We start from the raw sequence: 13,323 nt of genomic DNA, 5'->3' as shown, positions 1-13,323 counted from the left end.
TCCTTAGCCTACGTACCTCCAGTTTCCCGGAGGTTACCACGCAACCAAGGGCCTACAGTGCGTCTCAGACCGGCCAGAGTCTGCCGTCTGCCCAGCGGCGCCTGAACTGCCCGTCTGCCCAGCGGTGCCTGAACTGCCCGTCTGCCCAGCGCGCCTGAACTGCCCGTCTGCCCCAGCGGCGTCTGAACTGCCCGTCTGCCCTACGCCGTCTGAACTGTCCGTCTGCCATGAGCCTGCAAAGCCGCCCGTCTGCCATGAGCCTGCAAAGCCGCCCGTCTGCCATGAGCCTACAGAGCCGTCCGCCAGACAGGAGCCGCTGAGCCGTCCGCCAGACAGGAGCCGCTAGAGCGTCCGCCAGACAGGATCAGCCAGAGCCTTCCGCCAGACCGGATCAGCCAGAGCCTTCCGCCAGACCGGATAACAAGCGATCAGCCAAGCCTTCCGCCAGACCGGATCAGCCAGAGCCTTCCGCCAGACGGATCAGCCAGAGGCCTTCCGCCAGACCGGATCAGCCAGAGCCTTCCGCCAGACCGGATCAGCCAGAGCCTTCCGCCAGATCCGGAATTTCAGCCAGAGCCTTTCCGCCAGACCGGACCTGCCAGAGTCCCTCAGCCCGGACCTGCCAGAGTCCTCAGCCCGGACCTGCCAGAGTCCCTCAGCCAGGACCTGCCAGAGTCCCTCCAGCCAGGACCTGCCAGAGCCTCAGCAGGACCTGCCAGAAGTCCCCTCAGCCAGGACCTGCCAGAGTCCTCAGCCAGGACCTGCCAGAGTCCCTCAGCCAGGACCTGCCAAGTCCTCAGCCAGAGCCTGCTGCCCTTATCCCGGAGCTGCTGCCCCTTATCCCGGAGCTGCTGCCCCTTATCCCGATGCTGCCCTTTATTTAGTGTGGGTTGAGTTGGAGGGTGGTCATGGGAGGGGGATACGGAAGCGGGGCGTGACTATGGGGGGTGGGGACCTCGTCCACCGCCAGAGCCGCCACCGTGGACAGACGCCCACCCAGACCCTCCCCTAGACTTTGTGCTGGTGCGCCCGGAGTTCGCACCTTAAGGGGGGGGTTCTGTCACGTTCCTGACCTGTTTTCTCTTGTTTTGTATGTCTTTATTGGTCAGGGCGTGAGTGTTGGGTGGGTAGTCTATGTTTTGTATTTCTAATTAGAGACAGGTTGATTCTCAATTAGAGACAGGTGTGTATCGTTTGTCTCTGATTGAGAGTCATACTAAGGCAGCCAGGGTTTCACTGGGGTTTTGTTGGGGTGTTTGTTCCTGTGTCAGTGTTTGGGCCACACAGGACGGTTGAAGGTTAGTCACGTTTGTTGTTTTGTTTAGTTTTGTAGTGTCTTGTTTGCTGTTTTCATTAAAAGTATGATTAATCACCAATCCGCATCTTGGTCCGATCCATGCTCCTCCTCGTCTGAGGAGGAGAACAACAATGACTGCTTACACAAGGTAGTCTAGGACAACAAAACATAAAAGTGTGTACTGTATGACAGAGTGATAAATTGTTTTGTCAACATGAAAGAGAGGAGGATGCATTGGCGTATCTCTACAAGTAGGGTGAGTCAACATGTTTTTGTACTCGCACGCACGCACACGCACACACACACAGAAAATCAGAACCATGGACAACCACATCATATTTAGCCTATGTTGTTTGGACTAAATTGTTTTTGGTATCTTTTAGTTGTCACTATATTAGACTAAGCAGAGTTGGTTATATGATGTTGAAGTTTCAATGGTGCTGGAATAGTGGAGGCAGCTCCTGATTTTCTAGTGTTCCGAAAATTTCAGAAACATTAACTTGCTTGACCATGCTGTAGGTCATGTAACTGTCTGTTACTGTACATGTGATATACTTTGTGGACTTAACTGGACAGAGGTTGCTATATGGTTTTGTGATAAAACAAAAAGGTGTGGTTGAATTTTATTCTGCCACTGTTTTCTTATTGTTTCGGCCTTTAGTCTACAGTATATGCCTCTGAGCACGGCAGTTAAATCAAATGACATTTTATTGGTCACATACACATGGTTAGCAGATGTTTATGTGAGTGTAGCGAAATGCTTGTGCTTCCAGTTCCGACAGTGCAGTAATATCTAACAAGTAATCTAACAAATTCACAACGACTACCTTATACACTCAATGTAAGGGGATAGAATAAGAATATGTACATATAAATATATGGTGATGCGCGATGCCGTGCGGCATAGGCAGATGCAATAGATGGTATAAAATACAGTATATACATATGAGATGAGTAATGTAGGATATGTAAACATTTTTAATGTGGCATTATTTAAAGTGACTAGTGATACCTTTATTAAATCCATTTATTAAAGTGACCAGGTGATTTGAGTCTGTATGTTGGCAGCAGCCTCTCTATGTTAGGTGATGGCTGTTTAAACAGTCTAATGGCCTTGACATAGAAGCTGTTTTTCAGTCTCTCGGTCCCAATTTTGATGCACCTGTACTGACCTCGCCTTCTGTATGATAGCGGGGGTGAACAGGCAGTGACTCGGGTGGTTGTTGTCTTTGATGAACTTTTGTCCTTCCTGTGACATCGGGTGCTGTAGGGGTCCTGGAGGGCAGGTAGTTTGCCCCCAGTGATGTGTTGTGCAGACCGCACTAGCGTCTGGAGAGCCTTGCAGTTGAGGGCGGTGCAGTTGCCGTATCAGGCGGTGATCCAGCTCGACATGATGCTCTCGATTGTGCATCTGTAAAAGTTTGTGATTGTTTTAGTGACAAGACAAATTTCGAGGCGCTGTTGCGCCTTCTTCACCACGCTATCTGTGTGGGTAGACCATTTCAGTTTGTATGTGTGATGTATACGCAGAGGAATTTAAAACTTTCACCTTCTTCACTACTGTCCCGTCAATGTGGATAAGGGGGTGCTCCCTCTGCTCTTTCCTGAAGTCCACGATCATCTCCTTTGTTTTGTTGGCGTTTTCCTGACACCACACTCCGAGGGCCCTCACCTCGTCCCTGTAGGCCGTCTCGTCGTTGTTGATAATCAAGCCTACCACTGTAGTGTCGTCTGCAAACTTGATGATTGAGTTGGAGGCGTGCATGGCCACGCAGTCATGGGTGAACAGGGAGTACAGGAGAGGGCTGAGAACGCACCCATGTGGGGTGCCAGTGTTGAGGATCAGTGGGGTGGAGATGTTGTTTCCTTCCTTCACCACCTGTGGGCAGCCCGTCAGAAAGTCCAGGACCCAGTAGCACAGGGTCCCATCTGGACAAGAGGAATACCAATGTAGGAATGCTGTTCATTGAGCACTGTTTTCCATCGGCAACACCAGATTAGTTGAAGAATCTATGGCTGCGTTTTTCATAGACAAACATGCAATGTCCAGTAATAACCAAAGATTTTTGGTATCCATATCACATTATCTGGTGTACAAACTGTAGCTAAGTTGGAGTAGAATGCAGAGCACCCTGCCTCTATCGTTAGCCTAGTTGTTGTAATTGTTTTGACTGTCAGGATTTTCATTTCTAGCTCATAAACTTACAATCCTTTGCTGTGATTTCTTTGATTCATTCTTATCTGTTGTCTCTCGTGATCTATTCAGCTCTCCTCCCCTGTGTCCCACTCCCAGAAATCAACCAAATGCTATTCAGTAAGCATAGGCTCAACTGATTCACTCACCTGTGAGGAGAACCATCCTTTTGCAGTTTGAACTAGCCCTGATTTCACTATTAGACATTGAGACCACATATGCATTTGCCTGTTGTCTTTTCTTTGTGGGTTTTGTCTTACACAGTGTGAGGAAAAATTGCAAGGTTATGTTATAATACTTTTATGGGATCATGGTTGTTTTATTTCAACAGAATAGAGTATTCTTAACTATTGTGTGTGTGTTCTACTGAGGATGGGCCTCTGGGAGATAACACTGACAGGATATTTACAATGTCTTTTGGGTGCTAAAACCTAAAGAGCATTCCAGAGCATGAGTTAATGTTTCTGTTCTATACCGTACCAGGGAGAGATGGTTCCAGTTTGGAGTAGGAGGGCCAGACACTGGTCTCTATACAATGAAAACTTTTGACACAGCAGATACTGTCTGCTATGTATTATATGTATATTTCATACAAATCTTAACCTTGTGACCCATTCTATATATCTGTTGTTCGTCATTTAGGTTGAAAGGGGTGTATCTTGGCTATAAAAGACCTTTGTACCGGCGCTCTCAACGGATCATCAGAAACCGTGATTCGTCGACCAGCCGTTGCTATTGCAAAGCTCTCACTATTAAAGATTTAGTTTAAGTATAACTCGGACTTGTGTGATAAGTTTGACTCTCCTCATTTGATAGTAAAGAAATTAACCACAACAACAGTCTACACAGTGTAGTACATTTTAGAATTGAAGCGCACCAAATCACCAACTACAGATACACATTCTTGTTAGAGCATCTCGAAGACTAAATTCAATGTAGAATCAGTTTGACGAGGTGACAAACAGATTATGTTTTACTATTGTAACATGCAGTGATAATAATGATATTGTCCCTGTCAGGAGCCCAGGCTTTTGCCGTAGATGGTAGAGTTCTCGTCGCTGGACCACACAATCTTAAGCACTACCAATATACATTGATTGGTAGGTTACACTATATTTAGATACTTCAAATACTTCCCGAGACACCTTTTCTATTTGTCTTTGTACTTAATAAATGGTGAAACACTAAATGTGATAATGTTCTTTATTCGAATGTATACGCATGAAACGGACATTATGGAAAACATTCCTCACACTCAATCATAGTTAGTAGTAGAATAATAGATTGGCAAGAATTTGGCACCGTCAACTTTTAAAAGGTTAGTTGGAAAGTTAGGCTAATCCGTTAAACCACCTAAATATATTCCCATTAACTGAACATTTAGTAGATGAAGCTCAAACATTAYTTTCCCAACTGCTTTTTCTGTAACCCTGCAGACTATCATTCTCCATACCGTATATTCCAATGCATCCAACATTATGCATGCCCACCATGATATTGGGCAATCTGCTGACATGAGGACTCATCTGGTTTAGAAATCAATCTCTGGTCATCTTATTCTATTGTATATATTTTGCCCAGCTGTTTTTAGAGAAGATTYTATTGCAAGGTATGCTGTGTTGGCTKATATGTATATGCAGCTGTAGTTTTTAAACCTCCATTCTATATGACTGAACGTTTCTTTAAGCCAGCAGGTGGTTACTTGAAATGGGACATAATCGTCCCAAAATGTCCCGAGGTAGGAATATCGCAAAATATGACCAATGGCTCATTCGAGAGAAGACATCCTCCTCGAGTTATGACATCGGCCATTATTMAAATCTGACATGTATGATAGACGTTTTCGCGATCTAAAAGTCGTATTGSTATTAACTTCCAGTGCAGCGAGAGACTTAACACTACGTCATACCGGTCGGATTTCTGCCTGCTTGAACGCCAATAAATCAGATACCCATGAAATGTCCCTTGGAATCGCTAGAACATCACCCAGAGGTGCACAAAAGCAACATAACATTCAAAATGGGTGAACCTTTCCTTTAAGAAGATACTTTTTTTAGGCGGGGTTTTGCTATAATTCTGTCTGTGGAAGMTAGTGACGACCGCTTGAAGATAATGATCATGAATATAAGTTTTGATGTGTAATGTAAAMCAGTACCGTACTTCAAAGAACAGCGCGCATACCCTTTTCCATTTAGCCACACCCTTTGACCAATGACGCCACCAATAACATCCTTTCTCTTCAGTGGAAACGGAAGTAAACAATGACAAGGAACAATTTTCACGTTAGCGTTTTTATTTAGACGTTTAACAGKATGGAACTCAAAATATGACTAATTTAACTGCACAGCATCACATACATACCCCATGTAGTCTTTAATTCGCGTTGGAGACAGGACTTGGTTGATAGATGTTATCTAGGTAACGCTAGCTAGCGAACAATGGCTAACTGTATGGTTTTTAACGCTCAAATAGCCTCCATCATGGAGGTGCTAGCGAATGCAGCCGTGGCAGAGATCTGTAAACTCGTAGACGACGACTATGCAGTGTTTCGGTTGGAAATAACTCAAAGCCAGAAAGAAAACAGGGCATTGCGAAGGAAATTACAGCTACTGGAACTGAAGGTGTCACGGGAGCGCGTCTGCGCCAGTCGTCTCGGTAGTGTCAAGATCCCTGACCGATACAGAGGTATGGCAAGAMGTACATTTCCGTTCCCCTCTGCACATGTGTTCAGATGTGTTACCCAGCATTTTTGGATAGCATGCTATTACCCTGATTACTTAGCTATCTTGCACAAAGACGCATCATATTCTAACCAGATGATTGATTTACTGCATTTCCTATTATTTAATAATCGAAAACAATGTGATGCATGGAACACCATCAGTCGATCTACAAATAGTTTAACAAGAWGTTATGAGAAGTGTTACCTTATATCCTTGCCAATTCTAGACAGTGTCAAAAAACTGTTACTAGTATACAATATACTGTTGAGCATTGACAGTACCTAACCTAACCACATCTTTCCTCCAATCACTCTCTCAGGTGAAGGACATCTCACTGGAGGCCACAAGAGCTTTGTGAAGCTAGCGGGCCACAATACATGGAGAGATGACCAACCAATCACTGTTGATGAGGYGAGTGGAACCTCAACCCAGCACGTTATTGTGATAGAGGTTAGTGTAATATTATTACAACAAAATTACAGTACATCAAATGTMGCCAGTTTATTTCAGAAAGACTCCTCTCAGCTATTCACTTCCTAACATTATCTGCCATAGCGGACATTGTGAGACTTCCCTACAACATTGTTATCCAATCAACTCATGTTCCAGTAATAACGTCCCCTTGTGTCAGTCTGCAGATGCAGAGGCTGCAGGTCCTGGGGTCAAGCAGGAGAGGACTGAAGGAGAGGACCCACAACACAGCACAGACATCCAGACTGGAGCAGCGGCTGGAGTGGCGCCCCCTGTAGCCACGGAAGAACTCTCAACTGCTTCCACCCTCCAGTCCAGGACCCGATGCAGCATTAAGGAGGCCAGTAGAACGCCCAACGCCATCCTCAAGTCAGAGACCGTCACAGAAACACAAAGGCTCTTACAGGCAGGATCTGACCACAGATCAGACCCAGAGAGACTGGAGCTGGGGCCACTGGGCTGTCCTGCTCTCGGCTCAGAATATTTACTAGACGGTAACCCAAGCCAGATGACGGTTCATTCCCATCGGGACTCTGGTGATGTGTTAGAAACTGGTAATGATCCGTCATGTTCTTACACTACAGAGACGGACCCTGACAACATGCCCTTGGGTTTAGAGACACAGACTGATKTGTCTAGAGGGGACTGGAACCGGTACAGTAGTAGTGTATACTCTGAAGGGTGCCAAGATAAGAAAGGGGAGGTTATAGTCGTAYATAAAGTGAAAGTGGAGGGCGACGCTCCTCCCACATGGAATGTAGACGAGARTCACTTAGGAGAAGGACACTCACAAGGCAGAGATTTTTTAGATTACAGGGAAAGCTTAGAGACAAATACAAATATCACGACCCACTCCCCTTTACACGCACTCAGGGATCGTGAGCCAGTGTCCACGTCGATGGGGCCATCCGATTCACACGGCCGCATCCTTTTCCATCAGGTATTTAACTCAAACGACCAGACTAGAGCCCAGACTCAGGGAGGGGGAGCCACATCAGGCAGTAGTAAAGAGAAACGGTTCCTCTGCATGTTCTGTAGCAAAGGATTCAGCTGTCCCCAGAAGGTGGAGATCCACCAGAGGGTCCACACAGGGGTGAAACCCTTTAGCTGTACCCAGTGTCACATGCGCTTCGCCCAGGCTTGCAACCTGAAGAGGCACCAGAGGGTACACACWGGGGTGAAACCCTTCAGCTGTACCCAGTGTCACATGCGCTTCTCCCACTCATCAAGCCTGAAAAGGCACCAGACGGTCCACACAGGGGAGAAATCCTACAGTTGCCCCCAGTGTGAGAAGAGGTTTTCCCACCAGCACCAGCTGAAGATGCACCTGAAGGTCCACATGGGAGAAAGGCAGTTTTGTACGCAAGAGGTTCTCAGAATGGAGCCTCCTCAGGATACACCAGCAGAAAAACCATTCCACATAGACCATAGACATAGACCAGACATTGGTAACATAAGGCATGCCAAGCAATTTGATAAAATGGAGTAAATCAGTGAACTTGCATTTGTTTCGAAATTGCATTGGTTTTCCATAAATAGCTATTTATTCATTGTGTTTTGTTTGGAGCGCTCCTGTCAATGTTYAGTATGGACGCTCACCTGATTACACATAGAAGTAGGCCTAGGCTACCTGGSRTGCACYCAAATGTATAAATGTGCCTATTTGGGGATGTCTGATAGTATTTCGGATTGTCTTAACTCACCACCACTAATGAGCTGGGGAGCTTCTCAAAGTAATTTTTTTCTTCTCCTCAAACAGCAAGTAGCCTAAACAAAGTCTGTTTTTACATCCATTGAGAATGACAGTAGTTCCTCAATAACCAGGTTTCCATCCAACCCTTTTATATAAGTAAAGTACATGTCAGATCAAAATATTCACTACAGGCCTGATGGAAACAGCAAGTTTGTCGGTCAACTTTCCAGATTTCGACAAATCAAAATACACTAAACAACGTGGGATCTTTGTGTCGGTAAAATTAATAATGCGAGAAATGGCGGTGGAAACGCTTTTATGSGCAAATATTAACAGAAAAATWATCTTGATCTTTTGTCCATAATAATCTTATCACGTAGACTATATGCCCTCACTGTATCTGCGTGGTGTTGGCTAGAGTCAACAGTAGAGTTGAAAATCAGATGGAAACCAATTTATCGGCACATGGGAATTTAACCGCAAAAGTCATTTTTATGTGCACTACCTCATCACATACAGCTTGTTATCTGCAACAAGAAAGGCTTTTTACTGTGTGTAKGTTAAACTGGACACACCCCTCTGATGGGAAAATGTGCATTTTGTTTTTATACAGATTTTAGAATATTCACATGAAAATCTGTCGCCAATTGGATGGAAACCTAGCYAATGTATTTAAAATCTTTCCAGCTCTCTCCCTTTCGAAAACCACCGAGCKTAGGCGTGACAGGGAACAATGTAATGCTCTGATCCAGTGAAAATGGCAAATACCTGATTACTTCTTATCCCTTGCGAAAAAGCTGACTCTGTCCGGAACTCACTGGCGCGAGAAACTCTGAGGACCCAGAATAGTTGATGCAAGTTTGCAAGCTGGAGCTTCGGGCCGGACCCAGTTGATAGTTGATACAATGTTTCAAGTTCTTTGCAGACAGGCGGAYTAGAGAGTTAAATGGAATTGAAAGAACATGAACAAACTGCTATGCGTAGCCAATGTGATTTATAGAATATTTATTTTTTAATCAGGATATTTTCTACCTGCAATGTTTTTATTTGTTGGCTTTATGTAGGCTATTTTTAACTAGTTGTCATTAATAGTTACTTGCATTGGTATACGTTCTTTAGCTGCCAATGGTTCAAGGTGTATCATACAATGTGTCCATTACGCAGAGACAGGCGCTCTTGCATTAGATTCATTTGAACTTTTAGATCTGTATCATTTTCATTTCGATAGAATTTAGATTAACCACATGACAATGATTTTAATATGTTATTATTCATGGATATGTTCATATGAAAATCATAACTTGCATGTAGACCGGTAGCTCCAGGCGTGCTGTTTGTCATGTGCCTTTTTCTCAGGAGTGGCTTCTGTCTGGCCACTCTCCCAAAAAGCCCAGATTGGTTAAGTGCTGTAGAGATTGTTGTCCTTCTGGCAGGTTCTCCCATCTCAGCCAAGGACCTCGTTGACCAAGGTCCTTCTTGCCAGTTTGATCGGACGGCCAGCTCTAGGCAGAGTCTGGATTGTTTCGTAATCTTTCAATTTCCCACTGATGGAGATCATGCTCTTGGAAACTTTCAACATTCTAGAAATTATTTTATACCCTTCTCCAGATATATGCCTCATTACAATTCTAACTCGGAGCTCTACGGACAGTTTGTTGGACTTCATGCTATAGTTTCTGCTCTGACATGCACTTCTTCTTTGAAATTGGGTTGGTGGATTGCATCCAACTTTTAAAGGTGCATACTCCGCCACCGTACTGGAGTGTGAGGTCAGTCACGGCCTACCTACATTCAATTATCTTCATTAGTCCTTTTCCTCTAAGAAAGTGACAGAGCCATAGACACCACTCCTCTTCCCTTTCAACCCATCACTACACGAACCAAACCCCAACCCTGTCCAGCCTCTCTAACCCTTTCCCACAATCTCTCGCTATCTACGTCATACAGTTCACAAAATATCAACACATGCCCCACCGTTTCCTCCACCAAACACTCATCACACAGACCTGTTTCATGTCTCCCTATCATCCACAACGTGACATTCAAACCTGTGCGCCCAAACCGTAGTCTACTCCACACAAATAACTCTGTCGTACATCCCGTACTCCCCCCCTCTTCCTTTACTGACCGATGCATGCAATACAATTGCCTCCCCTTACTACTAGCATCCCACTTCCTTTGCCAAAGATTGAGCCCTTTTGCCCAGATCAAGGACTTGACTTCCCTGCGGCRCAGCAGGACCTGAATATCTACCCCCTCTCTCCTCACTACCCTCTTAGCCACCACATCAGCCTTTTCATTACCCTCCACATCCACATGGGCGGGAACCCAGTAAAAGCTTACCACCACTCCAATTCTCTCCAATCCCAACAACAGCACCATCATCTCCACAAACAAGTCTCCCCTATCTGACCTGGACTACTCTATCCGACTACTCAACACTGCAGCCGAATCAGAGCAGATCCCCACTGAGTGGTTGCAACTCCTCCACCCATCTCAAACCTATAATCATGGACATCAACTCGGCCGGATACACTGACACAATCAGTTAACCGCTTACATACTCTAACATTGAAATTTTGGATATACAGTGCAGTCGGAAAGTATTCAGACCCCTTCACTTTTTCCACAATTTGTTACGTCACAGCCTTATTTTAAAATATGGAGAGACTCAAGGCTGTAATCGCAGCCTAAGGTGCTTCAACAAAGTATGGAGTAAAGGGTCTGAATACTTATGTAAATGTGATATTTCATTTGCAAAAATGTTTGCTTTGTCAATATGGAGTATTGTGTGTTGATTGATGAAGAAAATAATTAATTTAATACATTTTAGAATAAGGCTGTAACGTAACAAAATGTGAAAAAAAGTGAAGGGGTCTGAATACTTTCCAAATGCACTGTACACCCCTGCCCCCACCTTACCGCTGACTGGATTATTTTCCTTTGAAGCATCTGTATATATCCTGAAAAACAAATAAAACCGGTTATCCTGACATGCACTGTCAACTGTGGGACATGATATAGACACGTGTGTTTCTTTCTAAATCATTCCCAACAATTGAATTGGCCACATGTGGACTCCAATCAAGTTGTAGTGACGTCTCAAGGATGATCAAAGGAAATTGGATGCACCTGAGCTAAATGTTTAGTGTCATAGCAAAAGGGTGTGAATACTTATGTAAATTAGATATTTCTGTATTTAATTTTCAATACAATTGTTAAAATATCTAAACATGTTTTCACTTTGTCTTTATGGGTTATTGTGTGTAGAAAAAATACATATTTAATCAATTTTCAATTCAGGCTGTAACACAACAAATGTGGAATAAGTCAAGGGGTATGAATACTTTCTGAAGGCACTGTATATGATGTTCAGAAAATGCCTATTTCATTACTTCCATTCAACTACTTAATTTTTTCCCCAWMACACTTTTAATGAGTAAATGCAGTTTATCAAGTTTATGCAGATTTTTTTGTTGAGACGTGTGTGGTTTTCACATGGTGTATTTAAAACTTGTTTGTTTAATAAACACAAAATGGGACTTTTCATTCCAAGACTTTCATTGAGACTCCCTTTAATACACATCACATCTGATCTCACCCTATTCTGCATACACACACTAACAAGCACCTACTGTACACGTCAACTATAGTTTAGTCGTGTTTGTCTGATGACAGGGTTTTTTCTGTATATATACAGTACCAGTCAAAAGTTTGGACACACCTACTCATTCAAGGGTTTTTCTTTATTTTTACTATTTTCTACATTGTAGAATGATATTGAAGACATCAAAACTATGAAATAACACATATGCAATCATGTAGTAACCAAAAAAGTGTTAAACAAATAAATATATTTTAGATTCTTCAAAGTCTTGATGACATTTTTGCACACTCTTGGCATTCTCTCAACCAGCTTCATGAGGTAGCCACCTGGAATGCATTTCAAACAACAGGTGTGCCTTGTTAAAAGTTAATTTGTGGACTTTCTTTCCTTCTTAATGCGTTTGGTAAAAGACCAAGTCCATATTATGGCAAGAACAGCTCAAATAAGCAAAGAGAAAGGACAGTCCATCATTAAACCGGAAAATTTCAAGAACTTCGAAAGTTTCTTCAAGTGCAGTCGTAAAAATCATCAAGCGCTATGATGAAACTGGCTCTCATGAGGACCACTACAGGAAAAGAAGACGCAGAGTTACCTCTGCTGCAGAGGATAAGTTCATGACAGTTACCAGCCTCAGAAATTGCAGCCCAAATAAATGCTTCAGAGTTCAAGTAACAGACACATCTCAATATCAACTGTTCAGAGGAGACTGCATGAAATCAGGCCTTCATGGTGGAATTGCGGCTAAGAAACCYCTACTAAAGGACACCAATAATAAGAAGAGACTTGCTTGGGCCAAGAAACACAAGCAATGGACATTAGACCAGTGGAAATCTGTCTGATGAGTCCAAATTTGGATTTTTGGTTCCAACCGCCATGTCTTTGTGAGATGCAGAGTAGGTGAACAGATGATCTCCGCCTGTGTGGTTCCCACCATGAAYCATGGAGGAGGTGTGATGGTGCTTTGCTGGTGACACTGTCTGTGATTTATTTAGAATTCAAGGCACACTTAACCAGCATGGCTACCACAGCATTCTGCAGCGATACTCCATCCAATCTGCTTTGCGCTTTGTGGGACTATCATTTGTTTTTCAACAGGACAATCTAAGGGCTATTTGACCAAGATGGAGAGTGATGATCAGATGCATCAGATGACCTGGCCTCCACAATCACCCGACAACAAACCAATAGAGATGGTTTGGGATGAGTTGTAGGTGAGTGAGTGAAGGAAAAGRAGCCAACAAGTGCTCAGCATATGTGGGAACTCCTTCAAGACTGTTAGAAAAGCATTCCAGGTGAAGCTGGTTGAGAGAATGCCAAGAGTGTGCAAAGCTGTCATCA

General features: G+C 43.8%; 1 protein-coding gene across 2 annotated transcripts; it reads left to right on the top strand.

Annotated features, from left to right (window-relative positions):
- Window positions 1-5,714: 5,714 nt before the first annotated feature.
- LOC111971741 (uncharacterized) lies at window positions 5,715-11,925 on the top strand. 2 transcript variants are annotated; one of them, XM_070446413.1, is made up of 3 exons: window positions 5,715-6,176; window positions 6,534-6,664; window positions 6,846-11,925. In XM_070446413.1, exons 1-3 carry the CDS (start codon window positions 5,930-5,932, stop codon window positions 8,172-8,174), a joined length of 1,707 nt encoding a protein of 568 aa, XP_070302514.1. In that variant the 5' UTR covers window positions 5,715-5,929; the 3' UTR covers window positions 8,175-11,925. The 2 variants fall into 2 exon arrangements, with proteins under 2 accessions (XP_070302514.1, XP_070302513.1); XM_070446412.1 differs by having other exon boundaries at window positions 5,715-6,188.
- Window positions 11,926-13,323: the final 1,398 nt, after the last annotated feature.

Source organism: Salvelinus sp. IW2-2015, linkage group LG13, assembly GCF_002910315.2.
Source record: "Salvelinus sp. IW2-2015 linkage group LG13, ASM291031v2, whole genome shotgun sequence".
NCBI classification, from domain to species: domain Eukaryota; kingdom Metazoa; phylum Chordata; class Actinopteri; order Salmoniformes; family Salmonidae; genus Salvelinus; species Salvelinus sp. IW2-2015.
This window is presented reverse-complemented; position numbering and strand designations above follow the sequence as displayed.